Below are 17,475 nucleotides of genomic sequence, written 5' to 3' on the forward strand. Positions count from 1 at the left end.
TCTCATGGAATGCTGAAACACATCACCGTTCTTTTCTTTTAATAGTGTATCATTGAGCTATAAATTCTTCACAAATTTCTGGCATCAGAGTTTGTTGATGCAGGGCAGGTATTGGGAAGAGCAAAGCAGAAGACTTGTATAAAATACTACAATGACAATATAAAACGATTGATTTGTGGTGGCTTACGCTTATGAATAAAATAAATGTCTCTTATCTTACGTAGTGATGCTATCACAGTAGGTTGGTGACACCTTAAATTGGGCAGAACGGGCTTGTGGTAATGACTGGAATAAAATACAGCAAACACATGGTCTCCAATCCATTGACTCTGTTCCAGCCATTATGATGAGCCATCCTCCCCTCACTAGCCTCCACTGGATGCTATGTCACATGAATAACTTCACCCACTTCACATTTTATCATAGCAAACCATTTTTGGCGAAATGAATATAGTGACAAAATCAAGAGGGGCATAAACAAAACTAAAATCAAAGAAGTGACGTCGTAATTCACACAAACTGGAATGACATCCTTTTCAGGCACCAATATATTTTGTTTCCCAGCAAGCCATGTGTGGTGGGCTACTAAGTTCACAGCAGGCATACAAGTAGGAATTAACGCAAGAAAGTAGGGCTTCATGAAAATTGGGATTTAGTTTGCGTTGAGCATCATGAGCAAGCAGATGGACTTTGTTTAAAAGTTGCTCTTTCTTTGTGACGAAATCAGGGTTGACTATAAAGAACACAAGGGAAACCCCATAAGGTTACTTCATCAATAATTTCATATAGTGAAAACACATTTTACATCGTTTAAAAAAAAAAAACACACACTTTTGGGTTGAATCCAATGTATATGGGCATAAATATTTCTTGAAATAAAAATGTCCACAAAAAAACATTGTTTCGCCACAAGTGCTGTTCCTGCATTTTCCATCTCATTTGATTGGTGGTTGGAAAGTTTTACCTAAGTCATAAGCACCTTTAATACCAGGAATGATCAGCTGATGGAACTACCTATCGACATAAAACCAAGCAGTCACTAAAATAAATAAAACAGGTAGAGGCGATGCGGGTGAGGAATGGCGTCCATTTTGAGTCTCTCCCAGCATCAAGTTACATAGATACCAATTGCACTGCTAATTATCTGACATGGCATACCAAGTCCCTGTAGACTCAAGCCAAACAGGTCTTCAATTTGTACATGATTTTACACTGTAGGATTTCGATCATCAACAAGAGGGGGGGAGCACTGATATTAAACATTTAAAAAAATAATTAAGCACACTTGAATCATTGAGTGATGCAATTTAGAGAAGGCTCCTAGTTCGATAAGAACAGGGCTGGCCTAAAGGGAGCGAGGCAGTTTTTCAATACGAGACGATTACAAATCTAATACAAGGCTACAGTTAATGGACTATACCTCAGTTGTAATTCTTCGATGGAAATGTATCGGACATTACCTTTACATTATCTTCTTATCTTGGTCAGCCACACACGCATTTACAGGAGGGAAAATACTTGACTGAAGTTGTAGAAATATCCCCTGCAGGTATTGGCGGAAAATGTAATGTTTGAGCCAGAATGGACAAGGCAGCAAGATCCAAAATGGAGAACAGACAGGAGCTGAAATGAGTCAATTCACAGTGTCTCCGGAGGGAGAGAGAGCCATAGCAAACTTCAACTTCTCCACTCAACAAGTCCAACATCCCCTATCCAGCCTTCTCATTTCCTCTCCTCTCAGGCGTTGATGGCTCTCCAGCGGTCGCTGTTTATGCTGCCCGGCCCGAAAGGACCAGAGGCCACATTGTCCAGGTAAGCAGCTATGCCGGTGCCCATGGTTGCAGCAGTCAGGCCATCTATCTGGGTGCCGGGGTAGAAGGAGCCCCGTTCCAGCTGCTCCTTGTGGCCCAGGCCTGAGGCGGGGGGCAGGTGGACATCCGTCTGGTCGTCAGGCTCGTCCACCTGGCACTTGTAGGAGAAGAGGACCTTGGGCTCTGAGCTAGAGGAAGAAGGAGAGAAGGATGAAGAGAGATGTTAGAGAGGGGAGAGGAGAGAAAGTGAGAGGGATAAAGAGACCAAAGACGACAGGAGAGAGAGATTGTATCACAAGGTGGCAGTAAAATGTGACCAAATATAAATTTGAGAACATTGCCGTGTCCTCCATCCTTCTTTCCTCAATTCATCTCAAAGCGCATTGGATCAGAGGATCTAAGACCCCTCCTTTGAACCCTCCTCAATGAGCCTTGAGGAATTGATCAAAAAAGAAAAAGGACAGCGGAAGCAACGATTTGACATCAAGTAACATTCAGACAAAGCCATAGTTTTTGGCCTTTGATCTACATACCCGAAGAAGCCTTTGAGGAAGGTGACGTAGATGAGTGGGGCAAACACAGAGAAGTAGATGAAGGTGGTGACATCTACGCAGCTGCTCAAATGACAGAAACACATCAAACTTTAACAGGGGGCTGACTGTGACCCCTACGCAGTAGCCGTACCTTAAGGGCAGGCTGCCTTCTGAGAATTCGTAGGTGATTGAATAATCCCCCACTTCCCTCCATTCTGCTAGCAAACGTGCATTCCTTGGGAGAATAAAATCTACAAGTTACACGGAAGATTAAACTACCAACAGGACATTAAAAACTAACATTTTATGCTTCACGGAGTTGTGACTGAACGACGACAATATCAACATACAGCTGGCTGGTTAGAAGATGTACCGGCAGGATAGAACAGCGGCAAGACTCTCTCTCACTCTCTGGCAAGACTCTCTCTCACTCTCTGGTAAGAGAGTGTGTTCATCTGTATTCTTCGTAGCGGTTTACATACCACCACAGTCAGAGGCTGGCTGTAAATAAGCATTGAATGAGCTGTATTCCACCATAAGCAAACAAGAAAACGCTCATCCAGAGGCGACACTCCTAGTAGCCGGGGACTTTAATGCAGGGAAACTTAAATCCGTTTTACAAAATTTCTATCACCATGCCTAAATGACTAGCACTCACATCTGTAGCCATGAAGTGTTTTGAAAGGCTGGTCATGAATCACAACACCATCATCCCAGTCTCAACAGATCTACAGATGATGCAATCTCTATTGACCTCCACACTGCCTTTTCACACCTGGACAAAAGGAACACCTATGTGAGAATGCTATTCACTGACTACAGCTCCGTGTTCACCACCATAGTGCCCTCTAAGCTCATCAATAAGCTAAGGATGCTGGGACTAAAAACCTCCCTCTGCAACTAGATTCTGGACTTCCTGATGGGCCGCCCCCAGGTGGTAAGGGTAGGTAACAACACATCCCCCACGCTGATCCTCAACACAGTGGGGGTCAGAGTACTCAATCCCCTTCTGCACTCCTTGTTCACTCATGACTGCACGGCCAGGCACGACTCAAACACCATCATTAAATTTGCCAATGACACAACAGTGTAGACTGTTCTCTTCGATACCGCATGGCAAGCAGTACCGGAGCGCCAAGTCTAAGTCCAAGAGGCTTCTCAACAGCTTCAACCCCCAAGCCATCAGACTCCTGAACATCTTGTCAAATGGCTACCCAGACTATTTGCATTGTCGTCCCATCTTTACACCACTGCTACTCTCCGTTGTCATCTATGCAAAGTCACTTTAATAACTCTACCTACATGTACATTATCAGTGCCCCCGCACATTGACTCTGTATCGGTACCCACCTGTATATAGTCTCGCAATTGTTATTTTACTGCTGCTCTTTAATTACTTGTTACTTATCTCTTATCTGTATTTTTTTTTTAACTGCGTTGTTGGTTAGGGGCTCGTAAGTAAGCATTTCACTGTAAGGTCTACCTAATGTATTCGGCTCATGTGACTAATACAATTTGAAGAGCTCCATAGGCCGGCACCAGAATAACACTTGGCTTCTGTTCGGCTACACAGAAAACATCAGAACATGGACACGCCAAACAAGCCGCTCCGCTTTGAGGGGAAAGTGAATTTCAGATATGTCCTTTTTACTTGGACCACCAGTTATTATGTACTTGGTCCATCAGCTATAAGGTCTACATACCATAACAGGCCAGCAGATAAAAACCTTGAGAAATCCATTGCTTTGCAGTTAGGCTACAGTTGACTGATTAAACACAGATGTTAAAGAAATGGGACGACGCGCTGTGATAAATGTTTCAAAGTGTGGTTGATAAGAATGTTTTCAAGCCTGTTTTGATCTTCATTAGAATAAATCGTAGTCTGATGATTTAGTCTTTTACACTTTTGCTTAACAAACTCTTGAATCTCCAGCACATCCTTCTACACACAGAAGCAGCCACTCACCAGAGCCCCTCTATGATGCCGGCACACAGAAGGGCACTGCCCAGCCCCTGGACCAGATTGAGCAGGGACAGAATGGCAGCGTACACATAAAAACTCTTCTTAGCTGTGGAGGGAGGGGACCAAGAGGAAACATGGGGTGTGCATTAGCTCTGCAGCTATAGAATCTACTGCAGACCACTCCTAAAAACTAGATACTGTGCATTTGAACATTGGTCTCTGGATGGCTAAACAATCAATTAAACAATTCTGAATGTGAATATATGTCAATAGATTTTTAGATTCATTATCATCAATGACAACATTCTAGAACTGAGTTACCACTCATCTATGTCTGGTATCCAGGGTAATCTGGTTAATGATTATATAATGTTGATTATGTGGCTCTTTCCTTGTATAATGTTGACAGCTGTATAGAACACTAGGCCACTCTTCAGCTAAACATTAACATAAGAGATAGTCAAAAAGCACTGTGGTAGATGAGGAAAGGACCCTGAAAAAAATCCTCTGCCATCTATACACAACATTGCCTAAAGTATGTGGACACCCCTTCAACTTAGTGGATTTAGCTATTTCAGCGATAACCGTTGCTGACAGGTGTATAAAAATTGAGCACCCAGCCATGCTATCTCCATAGACAAACACTGGCAGTAGAATGGCCTTACTGAAGAGCTCAGTGACTTCTGACATGGAACCGTCTTAGGACGTGCCACAAGTGAGTTGGTCAAATTTGTGCCCTGCTAGAGCTACCCCGGTCAACTGTAAGTGCTGTAATTGTGAAGTGGAAACGTCTATGAGCAACACTGGTTCAGCCGTGAAGTGGTAGGCCACACAAGCTCACAGAATGGGACCGCCGAGTGCTGAAGGGAGTAAAAATCATCAGTCCTACCAAGTTACAAACTGCCTCTGGAAGCAACATCAGTACAAGAACTGTTCATGGCCGAGGAGCCGCACTCAAGCCTAAAATCACCATGTGCAATGCCAAGCGTCGGACGGAGTGGTGTAAAGCTCCCCACCATTGGACTCTGGAGCAGTGGAAACGCGTTCTCTGGAGTAATCAATCACGCTTCACCATCTTGCAGTCCGACGGATGAATCTGGGTTTGGCGGATGCCAAGAGAACACTACCTGCTCCAATGCATAGTGCCAAATGTAACATTTAGATAATGGTCTGGGGCTGTTTTTCATGGTTTGTGACAGGCTCATTAGTTCCAGTGAAGGAAAATCTTAACGCTACAGCATACAATGACATTCTAGATGATTCTGTGCTTCCAACTTTGTGGCAACAGTTTGGGGAAGGCCCTTTCCTGTTTCAGCAGCAAAAGGGGGACCTGTGTTATAGCAGCAAAAGGGGGACATTAATGCCCATGATTTTGGAATGAGAAGTTCGACGAGCAGGTGTCCACATACTTTTGGCCATGTCGTGTAGCTTGCTTGGTGAATAAAATGTCCCAATTACTCACATGGCAGAGATATTCTCTCCCTCATCGGGGTTTTGGGAAGGATGACAACCAAAGAGTAGATCTGGAAGGAAAAGGACCAGTTTTATCCTTTTTGTACTCTCAAAACAGTTTATTCAGTTAGTGCTTTGTGTTCACAGTGGTGGACACATTGGTGCTTATTTTCGTTCCAATCCAAACTATGAAACGGCTAAATTGCTGGTCCAAATGTGTGGAACACGCATGTTCAATTCTACCCTTTCTCACAACATGACTGATTAAAATCCTCTCTCTGTCCGTGTATTATTTGAACACAAGTTAACTTTATATTTTATACAATTACATTAATAAGATTTATTTTATTTTATTCAAAGCACTGCATTTGCTTTGCAGCCACTAGCCGCTCACCAGGAAGAAGCAGCAAGAGCTGGCCAACCAAAACTGGCGTCCTCCGTGGCCGTAGATGTTGAAGTCCTCGGCAGACAGGTGCTCGTCGGGGTACACGATCTCCAGTGTGCCCTGAGGGTGCAAGGGGAATAGGCTAAGAGGAAACGTGGTATCTATGGAGCTGTGATTGGTTCAGCGTCTAACATCCGGGTCTTGTTCCGTAGGGAACATAGTAAAAATGTAAAACATCGTCAAACTAAAAATCAGCATTCAGTACTCTAGTCTTACCTGTGTGATCGAGTAGCCCAGTGCCAGTACAGCAGTGATAGCCAGCACACGCTTTATACTGGACTGACTCTCAAGGTGGCCTGTCAACAGAGGAAACGTTTAGAAGCCTTGCTTTCAACAGCACCACTAAAGAGTTGAGTGCGTTGGTCTTTAATACTGGAAACGAACACAAAGTGAATGTAATATGACGATGATTCCACCATGCCAATTCAAATAAAAACATAATTTTACATGCTGTAGTAATAATCAGGAATATGATTTTTCCTGATGAAACATTAATAGAAATCTGTTGACCTGCTCACACCCCTGGCTATGCCAAAAACTGCATACAGCTTTACTGTTTATACTGCATATAAACAGCCTATTCCCACCCCCCTCTAAGGACACATTAAGTTTAAACAACTCATATATCCACCTCTGCTTATACAGTGCATGACTATATGTGTGACTGTAGTCATACCAGTTGCGGTGACCAAGTCATCCCAAGTGTTAGTCTCACAGCAGAAGTGAGACGGGCCGACAGGAAGTGTTTTAGTTTTGAAGATCATTAAACATTTTGACTGTACCTTGCACATTTGTTTAACTAATGTACTGTTTTTAGTACCCTGTCCAGACACACACATTAGTCATGTACTTCTCCATATTGTCCTAAGAAATCTTTGTATTTAGCATGTGCTTGGTAGTGTTTGTTTTCATATATTTTACAGTTAGCGGAAACAGACTGGCACCCAGGCTATCAAGCGGTTGACATGATAGCATAAGCTGATTCTGGGACCAGGCTACTGTACAGTAGATTTGAGTTGCAGGAGATGTCGTTATGAATCAAAATACTGTGGTGGTTATTGGAAGACCCACCAAAAGCCAGTCCCAGGATAATAACACTGAGCTCCATGGTGAGCAGAAAGAAACGGCTGATCTCCCACAGCACCTAAAGGAGACAACATTGAAAAGAGGTAAATCTCAGTCGTCTCAAAACGCCTCTGCGGCTCTTCACCTTTCCTTAATCTGCATTTCTCTTTTACTTATCCGCTCTCCTCAGATCAGTGTCATTTTATGTATGCTCTTTTCTGCACCACACACTTTTTGGGCATCATGACATCCAAATAAATTATTTATATTTTTGCATTTTAGCCTCTGTTTTGGATTTATCCACATTCTCAAAGGTGTGCAGGTCAGCAGGTAGCCTGGCAGTTGGAAGCGTTGGGCCAGTAACCAAAAGGTCGCTGGATCGAATCCCCGAGCTGACAAGGTAAAAATCTGTCCTTCTGCCCCTTAGCAAGGCAGTTAACCCACTGTTCCCTAGGCGCCGAAGACATGAATGTCGATTTTTTATTTCACCTTCGCTTAACCAGGTAGGCCAGTTGAGAACAAGTTCTCATTTACAACTGCGACCTGGCCAAGATAAAGCAAATCAGTGCGACAAAAAACAGAGTTACCACACATGGGATAAACAAACGTACAGTCAATAACACAATAGAAAAATCTATATACAGTGTGTGCAAATGTAGTAAGGTTAGGGAGGTAAGGCAATAAATAGGCCATAGTGGCAAAATAATTACATTTTAGCATTAACACTGGAGTGATAGATGTGCAGATGATGATGTGCAAGTAGAGATACTGGGAGACCAACAAAAGACCAACAAAAAAAATACCAATATGGGGATGAGGTAGTTGGCTGGGCTATTTACAGATGGGCTGTGTACAGGTACAGTGATCAGTAAGCTGCTCTGACAGCTGATGCTTATAGTTAGTAAGGGAGATATAAGACTCCAGCTTCAGTGACTTTTGTAATTCATTCCAGTCATTGGCAGCAGAGAACTGGAATGAAAGGCAGCCAAAGGACATGTTGGCTTTGGGGATGACGTGGACTTTAGTGTTACAGGATGCACATTTCTGTTTGAAAAAGCTAGCCTTCGCTTTTCTAACTGACTGTGTATATTAGTTCCTGACCTCCCTGAAAAGTTGCATATCGCGGGGGCTATTCGATGCTAATGCAGTACGCCACAGCCCTTCACAGCCCTAAATACGGAAGACACATTTCAGTTGTTCAACTGACGAGGTATCCCCCTTTCCCCTCTATCCTTTTTATCACAGCAACCTATAAAAAAAAACACATTTTACCTCAGGACACTACAAGATGACGATCTCAGAAAAGAAAGAAACACTCAGATATCTGCCATGTTTGTCCTGATCATAGCAGACATCTGACTGCCCTCTTTCTGTTCTGAGATAATCATTGTGTGAAATGTCCTGTGATATTATGCTTTTCTGGATCCGAAAGTCCCTCTGGGTACCCCTTTTCACGCAAAATGGGCTGAAGCCGGGGACACTCATTGACTTATGATCTACCTCCATATAACGTTCATCTGTGTGTAGTGCATTACAAATCCAAAGTCTTTGTGCATCTACAACAGCTGTTGCAAAGAGCCTTTAGCTGTTTTGAATGATGACAGAAAGTCTATTTCACACTACAAGTGGGATAGAAGGCACTGTAAGTAGCTTGAGCACAGGTGGTTCATAGTGTGTCACCATTTATGCCCTACATGTGGCCTTACCTTGTCAATGATGGTGGCAGAACTTGATGCTCTGACGGTCATGGACACGATAGCACGGGTGATTCCCACCGCTGCCACCACAAAAACCTGGGAGGACAAGGGTCAGACATCCATTAAAAAAAGAGGGGTTGTGGGCAGTGGGGGAAAACAGGTTCGTCATTATCCATATTTGTCAGTGTCATTGTGTTCATATCAGTGTAAGGTAGAAAACCAATATCTCAAACACATGTTTGAGATAGCAATTACCATCTGATATTGTGAAATGAATCAATATGAATTCAGTTAACCCACTATGTTATCCCTTTATTTTTGCTCAATTCTCTATTCAGCATCTGAAGCATGTCAAAGAGCTGTCAAACTACATGTAATTAGCCTTTTTAAAAATCTAGCAAGAGCCTACTTTTTGTATATGTCTACACTTCTCTTATCTGCACAAGTCCTATTTCCAGAGATTGGATATAAGTGGTTACCTACCAGAATGTAGAAGGTAATAAAGATGGGGCTGGAGGTGAGTGTGACTTTAGCCCTGGCTGAGGGCAGTTTCCACATCAAGAACATGAAGAAGATTACATTGGGAATGAGCAGCATGAGGTCCCAAAACCGCACTCTGATGGGGAGATGGGGAGAGACAGACAAAAGGACATGAACATGTCTTGGAAGCTTGGGCTGTGAAACTCAACCCTTATTATTGACCAATCCAAACCCTGTCACCTGCTGTGCAGTCTACACAGTGTATAAAACATTAGGAACACCTTCCGAATATCGAATTGCACCCCCTTTTGGCCTCAGAATAGCCTTAATTTGTCAGGGCATGGACTCTACAAGGCATCGACAGCATTTCACAGGGATACTGGCCCATGTTGACTACAACTTCGGGTGGTGGACCATTGTTGATACACACAGAACATTGTTGAGCGTGAAAACCACAGCAGCTTTGCAGTTCTTGACACAAACTGGTGAGCCTGGCACCTACCACAATACCACGTTCAAAGGCACTTAAATAGTTTGTCTTGCCCATTCACTCTCTGAATGGCACACACACACATAATCCATGTCTCAAGGCTTAAAAATCATTCTTTAACCAGTCTCCTCCCCTTTATTTACACTGATTGAAGTATATTTAACAGGTGACATCAATAAGTGATCATAGCTTTCACCTGGATTTTCTTGGTCTGTCATGGAAACTCAGTTTGTTTTCTACAGTGTATATGGCTGTTATTTCAAAAGAGAAAGTGTTGTTCTTCCTACACTACAGTCTTTACAACCACACTAAATACACAACTCAACAGTTCCAGCAATGTGAATGTCCCACCTGAGCTGACACCTCCTCTTAACATGTTTCAAAATGTTGCATTGAGGTAATGCAGTACGTTGAAAAGAAGCACAATTATAGTGACAGGACCAACACAGCCCTAACTGGCTTACCTTAACTCGCCAATGTCCTCGTATAGGACCTGCAAACATCTGTGAGGCTCTGGTCCCCAGGTTGGTGTTGCTGATGTGTTCTCCACTGAGGTAGGCAATACACTGCCATTGTATTGCGCAATCATCACCCCCGCAGTCACGGTGTCAAACATAATGCGTTCAAAGCCTAGTAGTAGGGGCAGATATGTGTTACAGGGGATACAATTGCCACAATGTGTTGTTGTTATTCAAGGTCAATTAATAGCGGGTTTCTTGTTCCCTAACGTAGGTATATTTACAGATGCAGATAGATTGGGAAATTATTCAGCAAGGGTTTCTTCGACACGGTTGTTGTGTCAGCTCTGTAGCCACACAACCTTAAATTACTGTCTGTCTGTTCAATCTGGTCTTTCTCCACGTCAGGCGGTAAACATTACGTATCGGTGGAAGGACCGGTCAGTGTCACGAAACTTGCTGTTAACTTAGTTGGCTACTAGTAACGTTAGCTTGCAAACGTTAAGTATAATGCTGACTGACGCATCTAACAGTAAGTTAGTAGTTACTAAGTTAAATGCTGACGTTAGAGAGCCAACTTACACTTTTAGTAGATAAGAAAAAGTTAACTAGCTAACGTCAAAACTGAATAACATAACTTAGCACGCTAACAATCATCTTACCGTTTCAGTAGTCTCAAATTCAGGGGGAAATTGTTTATTGTGCAGGACTTTTCGCGGACAATAATGTTGGTACAAACAACCTAGATATCATACTTTTGTCGACTGTTAAATTCATGAATTATCCGAGCCAGCTAGTCACCTGACAAACCGCTTTCACTTCTTTACCCTCGCGTCATCTCTCTTCGCCTCCTTCTCAAAACTGTGGATGAGAAAGCGAGGTCCGGTCCCCCTGAATTTCTCCTACAATGGGTTTTGAGAAGATGCGAAAATTGTGCGATTGAGATTCTCCCTTTCACTTCGATTTGGTTCAGTTTAGGGATCGCCATATGCAAACGTGAAAAATGCAAATAAGCATCATTATTGCAATTATTAGTACCTATCGTGATAAGTAACCAGTAATATGCGATACTGTACAATTCGTATTACAGCCAAATGAATAAACTATTTAGGTTGCCAGTATTGCATCTTGTCTTTGAAGACAAGCTCTAACATTAAGGGACAGATCGAAATGTACTGGTGGGAGGGAACGTGGATATCGACTTTGCCACTTCAGCATGCTTTTGTGGAAAAGTCGAGCAACATTGGGCTACAGGCCAGAAGGTTGAGGGTTTTCCAACTACCACAGACCAGCTCAACCTCCCTACCTGTTCCATTAAACTACAATTAGAGCCTGCTGCAGATAAAGATCAGCTTGGTTGGAAATTAGATTTAACATTTTGATGCCATATTTATAAAATATATAAAACATATTTTCTACCAACAGGTTGCTGTGCCAATAAACCACACAACCAATAAACAAAGCATACCGACTTCGGGCACTTCATTATCACTCCAAGACTGCTTCCATCACGTGGACTGGGATATGTTTCGTATTGCGTCAGATAACAACATTGACGAATACGATGATTCGGTGTGCGAGTGCGTTGAAGATGTCGTTCCCATAGCAACGATTAAAACATTCCCTAACCAGAAACGTGGATTGATGGCAGCATTCGGGTGAAACTGAAAGCGCGAACCACTGCTTTTAATCAGGGCAAGGTGACTGGTAACATGACCGAATACAAACAGTGCAGCTATTCCCTCCGCAAGGCTATCAAACAAGCTAAGCGTCAGTATAGAGACAAAGTAGAATCTCAATTCAACGGCTCAGACACAAGAGGTATGTGGCAGGGTCTACAGTCAATCACGGACTACAAGAAGAAAACCAGCCCAGTCACGGACCAGGATGTCTTGCTCCCAGGCAGACTAAATCACTTTTTTGCCCGCTTTGAGGACAATACAGTGCCACTGACACGGCCTGCAACGAAAACATGCGGACTCTCCTTCACTGCAGCCGAGGTGAGTAAAACATTTAAACGTGTTAACCCTCGCAAGGCTGCAGGCCCAGACGGCATCCCCAGCCGCGCCCTCAGAGCATGCGCAGACCAGCTGGCCGGTGTGTTTACGGACATATTCAATCAATCCCTATACCAGTCTGCTGTTCCCACATGCTTCAAGAGGGCCACCATTGTTCCTGTTCCTAAGAAAGCTAAGGTAACTGAGCTAAACGACTACCGCCCCGTAGCACTCACTTCCGTCATCATGAAGTGCTTTGAGAGACTAGTCAAGGACCATATCACCTCCACCCTACCTGACACCCTAGACTCACTCGAATTTGCTTACCGCCCAAATAGGTCCACAGACGATGCAATCTCAACCACACTGCACACTGCCCTAACCCATCTGGACAAGAGGAATACCTATGTGAGAATGCTGTTCATCGACTACAGCTCGGCATTCAACACCATAGTACCCTCCAAGCTCGTCATCAAGCTCGAGACCCTGGGTCTCGACCCCGCCCTGTGCAACTGGGTACTGGACTTCCTGACGGGCCGCCCCCAGGTGGTGAGGGTAGGCAACAACATCTCCACCCCGCTGATCCTCAACACTGGGGCCCCACAAGGGTGCGTTTTGAGCCCTCTCCTGTACTCCCTGTTCACCCACGACTGCGTGGCCACGCACGCCTCCAACTCAATCATCAAGTTTGCGGACGACACAACAGTGGTAGGCTTGATTACCAACAACGACGAGACGGCCTACAGGGAGGAGGTGAGGGCCCTCGGAGTGTGGTGTCAGGAAAATAACCTCACACTCAACGTCAACAAAACTAAGGAGATGATTGTGGACTTCAGGAAACAACAGAGGGAACACCCCCCTATCCACATCAATGGAACAGTAGTGGAGAGGGTAGTAAGTTTTAAGTTCCTCGGCATACACATCACAGACAAACTGAATTGGTCCACTCACACAGACAGCATCGTGAAGAAGGCGCAGCAGCGCCTCTTCAACCTCAGGAGGCTGAAGAAATTCGTCTTGTCACCAAAAGCACTCACAAACTTCTACAGATGCACAATCGAGAGCATCCTGGAGGGCTGTATCACCGCCTGGTACGGCAACTGCTCCGCCCACAACCGTAAGGCTCTCCAGAGGGTAGTGAGGTCTGCACAACGCATCACCGGGGGCAAACTACCTGCCCTCCAGGACACCTACACCACCCGATGTTACAGGAAGGTCAAGGACAACAACCACCCGAGGTCAGTACAGGTGAGATCAGTACAGGTGCATCAAAGCTGGGACCGAGAGACTGAAAAACAGCTTCTATCTCAAGGCCATCAGACTGTTAAACAGCCATCACTAACATTGAGTGGCTGCTGCCAACACACTGACTCAACTCCAGCCACTTTAATAATGGGAAATGATGGGAAATGATGTAAAATATATCACTAGCCACTTTAAACAATGCTACCTAATATAATGTTTACATACCCTACATTATTCATCTCATATGTATACGTATATACTGTACTCTATATCATCTACTGCATCCTTATGTAATACATGTATCACTGGCCACTTTAACTATGCCACTTTGTTTACATACTCATCTCATATGTATATACTGTACTCGATACCATCTACTGTATCTTGCCTATGCTGCTCTGTACCATCACTCATCCATATATCTTTATGTACATATTCTTTATCCCCTTACACTGTGTATAAGACAGTAGTTTTGGAATTGTTAGTTAGATTACTTGTTGGTTATTACTGCATTGTCGGAACTAGAAGCACAAGCATTTCGCTACACTCGCATTAACATCTGCTAACCATGTGTATGTGACAAATAACATTTGATTTGATTTGATATCATGGTTTGAGTATTCAACACCACAATAAATAGACTGTCAATCTCAACAAACAGAAAATTCCCCCTCCAACCTTGTATCGAAGGCTTGGCAATCTCCGAAAGTAATTAAACTTATTGGTGTTTTGTAACAGATGTCTCTATCCATTCATCAATTAGCTGCTGCATAGTTTGAATTGATTGATTTATTTTATTTGTCAGTAAAAAAAAGAAAAAAACATACAGTACCAGTCAAGAGTTTGGAGACACATACTCATTCAAGGGTTTTTCTTTATTTTTTAAAAACAATTTTCTACATTGTTGAACAATAGTGAAGTAATCAAAACTATGAAATAACATATGGAATCATGTAGTAACCCCAAAACAGTGTTAAATCAAAATATATTTTATATTTAAGACTAAGTAGCCACCCTTTGCCTTGATGACAGCTTTGCACACTCTTGTTTAAATGTAAACAAACACTGTGTAGCCTCATAACATGGTTAAAACTATAATTTTTATATCATGGATGGTCAGTCCTTGCATCCATAGCTATGTCTATTAATCCAAGCCCATCCCTCAGCTTTTTACCAAAAGAGGCGGGTCAACTGTTTTGTTATTGTTTCATCTGTGTATTTGCCCTTTAAAACAGCTGCATATTATCAAGTGTCAGCAACAAAAGGTAAACAATAGGCCTATAGCAAATGCAGCATATGACATTCATTTTTCACATGTAAATAGCACTTTTCAGTAGTGCTCAAAGCATGTCATTCCATGAGTGCAGCATTTTTCAACTGGAACCAATGAGTCCATTCAGTCCCCCATGACAACAAAATCATAAACAACAGTAGGGCTGGTTAATAAATCCTTAGTTTTGGGGTCATGCTCAGGTAAAACAATTTGGCTAATCTATACTTCAATATTTCCAAGTCCTATTCTTGAAGATCAAGGGGTATTAACATTTATTGTAATGACTGGAATTCTGTTAGACTTTGGTTTTTAATGTAAAGAGGCTACATGTGCACCACCAAGTCAGAACATTAAGCTACGTTATGAGGGGGAAAGGGACCCAATTATTAGGATGAACCACATGGGCTACTAACAGCTTGCTACACAACATACACTTAGTATTACTTCCTTAGCTACAGTATACATTTCTCCCTGGCAAATTACATCATTTACATTGCATTCAGAAGGTATTCAGACCCCTTGACATTTCCACATTTTGTTACAGAAGCATACAAGATATTTTTAGACTCACCTGGTTGTGCTGTGCTCACAAAAACAGAAAGGTGGCGCGGCGCGGTGGTCCTCGTGTGCACCAAAGTTAGTCATTCTCTGGATTTATGGTGCTTTTAAGACAACTGGTAACTCTGGGGGGAAAAAGAAAGTTGAATCATGGATGTCAGTGATCTTCAGGTCAGAACGCTAGAAAGAGGCGCAAGTTGGATGACCATTCAAAATGGGTTTTTTTTCTGCCAGTCGGAGCTGTTTTTTTACAGAGTTCCCAGTTGTCTTGAACTCACTGAAGTCTGAGATTTCCCAAATCCGAGTTTCCAGTTGTTTTGAACTGTCATGCTGGATTGACAGAAACCTTTCTGGCCCATGTTGTTGAATGTTTATCCTTTTAAGTTTGGAAAAGAGACCCTTAAACCCAGACTTGGACCACACACCCACTCCACTGAATAGCAGGCTAGTGATTGCTTTGCAATGCTTTCAGTTAGCCACACTGATTCCATCCAAACTAATCATTGTTGAATTTGCAATTTCCAACTTGATGTGTAATGTTTATGTCCAATGGCCGATGAGCACTGATACGTTTTATCCATAATTTCTCTCCATATGACATGGATTGAAAATGACTTTGCCAATAGATTATGGACTTGATTCATGATGGTGACTGCTTATCTAGCTTGCTAGCTAAGATTTTTAAAGTATGATGTTGACATGATCAGTTCAATCAAAGCTACAGTAGCTATAATGTGATGTGATGTCATCTTATTTGTGGCCAATGACCTTGAGCCTTCTTGGATGGGAACTTCTAATGTAACTCTATAGCAGCACCCAACAGGCTTGAATTTTCAAGCTCTCCCCATAGATCTTGCGGTGACGTTGGGTCCCCATGAGTGACAGTACACTGAGACAATCACGGCCAACTAGAGAACATTATCAACCCCTACACTCTGTATTTTCTGATGGCTGCCCCACCACCACAAAAAGCACTGAGCTAGGCTGAAACACCTGCATTTTGGAGCTGCCTTAATATACATATCTCCCTGGCATATTACACCATTTACAGTGCATTCGGAAGGTATTCAGACCCATTTACTTTTTCCACATTTTGTTATAGCCTTATTCTAAAATGTATTAAACTGTTTCCCCCAATCTACACACAATACCCATAATGACAAAATTTTTTTTTTAAAAAATAACATTTACATAAGTATTCAGACCCCTCACTCAATTATTTGTTGAAGCACCTTTAGCAGCGATTACAGCCTCGAGTCTTCTTGGGTATGATGTTACAAGCTTGGCACACCTGTATTTTGGAAGTTTGTCCCATTGTTCTCTGCAGATTGTCGCAAGCTGTGTCAGGTTAGTTGGGGAGCGTCGCTGCACAGCTATTTTCAGGTCTCTCCAGAGATGTTTGATCAGGTTCAAGTCCGGGCTCTGGCTGGCCCATACAAGGACATTGACACTATGTCAACTATGACATTGACACTATGTGCTTAGGGTTGTTGGCCTGTTGGAAGGTGAACCTTCCTCCAGTCTGAGGTCCTGAGCACTCTGATTTTCATCAAGGATCTTTCTGTACTTTTCTTTGTTCATCTTTCCCTCAATCCTGACTATTCTCCCAGTCCTTGCCGCTGAAAATCACCCCCACAGCATGATGCTGCCACAACCATGCTTCAGCGTAGGGATAGTGTCCATCTTCAATCTTGGTTTCATCAGACCAGTAAATCTTGTTTCTCATGGTCTGAGAGTCCTTTAGGTGCCTTTTGGAAAACTCCAAGTGGGCTGTCATGACTTCCGTCTGGCCACTCTACCATAAAGGCAGAGATGGTTGTCCTTCTGGAAGGTTCTCCCATCTCCACAGAGCTCGGTCAGAGTGACCATCGGGTTCTTGGTCACCTCCCTGACCATGGCCCTTCTCCCCGATTGCTCAGTTTGGCTGGGTAGCCAGCTCTAGAAAGTCTTGGTGGTTCCAAACTTCTTCAATTTAAGAATGATGGAGGACAGTGTGTTCTTGGGGACC

General features: G+C 43.1%; 1 protein-coding gene across 2 annotated transcripts; it reads right to left on the reverse strand.

Annotated features, from left to right (window-relative positions):
- Nucleotides 1-22: 22 nt before the first annotated feature.
- Nucleotides 23-11,574, reverse strand: LOC110528477 (transmembrane protein adipocyte-associated 1 homolog). 2 transcript variants are annotated; one of them, XM_021610570.3, is made up of 11 exons: nt 11,196-11,574; nt 10,401-10,566; nt 9,450-9,582; nt 8,976-9,062; nt 7,276-7,348; nt 6,421-6,500; nt 6,154-6,264; nt 5,770-5,830; nt 4,311-4,413; nt 2,345-2,425; nt 23-1,999 (listed from the first exon to the last, which is right to left on the reverse strand). In XM_021610570.3, exons 2-11 carry the CDS (start codon nt 10,550-10,552, stop codon nt 1,738-1,740), a joined length of 1,143 nt encoding a protein of 380 aa, XP_021466245.1. In that variant the 5' UTR covers nt 10,553-10,566; nt 11,196-11,574; the 3' UTR covers nt 23-1,737. The 2 variants fall into 2 exon arrangements, with proteins under 2 accessions (XP_021466245.1, XP_021466244.1); XM_021610569.3 differs by having other exon boundaries at nt 11,057-11,574.
- Between the last annotated feature and the right edge of the window lie 5,901 nt (nt 11,575-17,475).

Source organism: Oncorhynchus mykiss, chromosome 7 (assembly GCF_057628025.1).
Source record: "Oncorhynchus mykiss isolate SJ-2025 chromosome 7, ASM5762802v1, whole genome shotgun sequence".
NCBI classification, from domain to species: domain Eukaryota; kingdom Metazoa; phylum Chordata; class Actinopteri; order Salmoniformes; family Salmonidae; genus Oncorhynchus; species Oncorhynchus mykiss.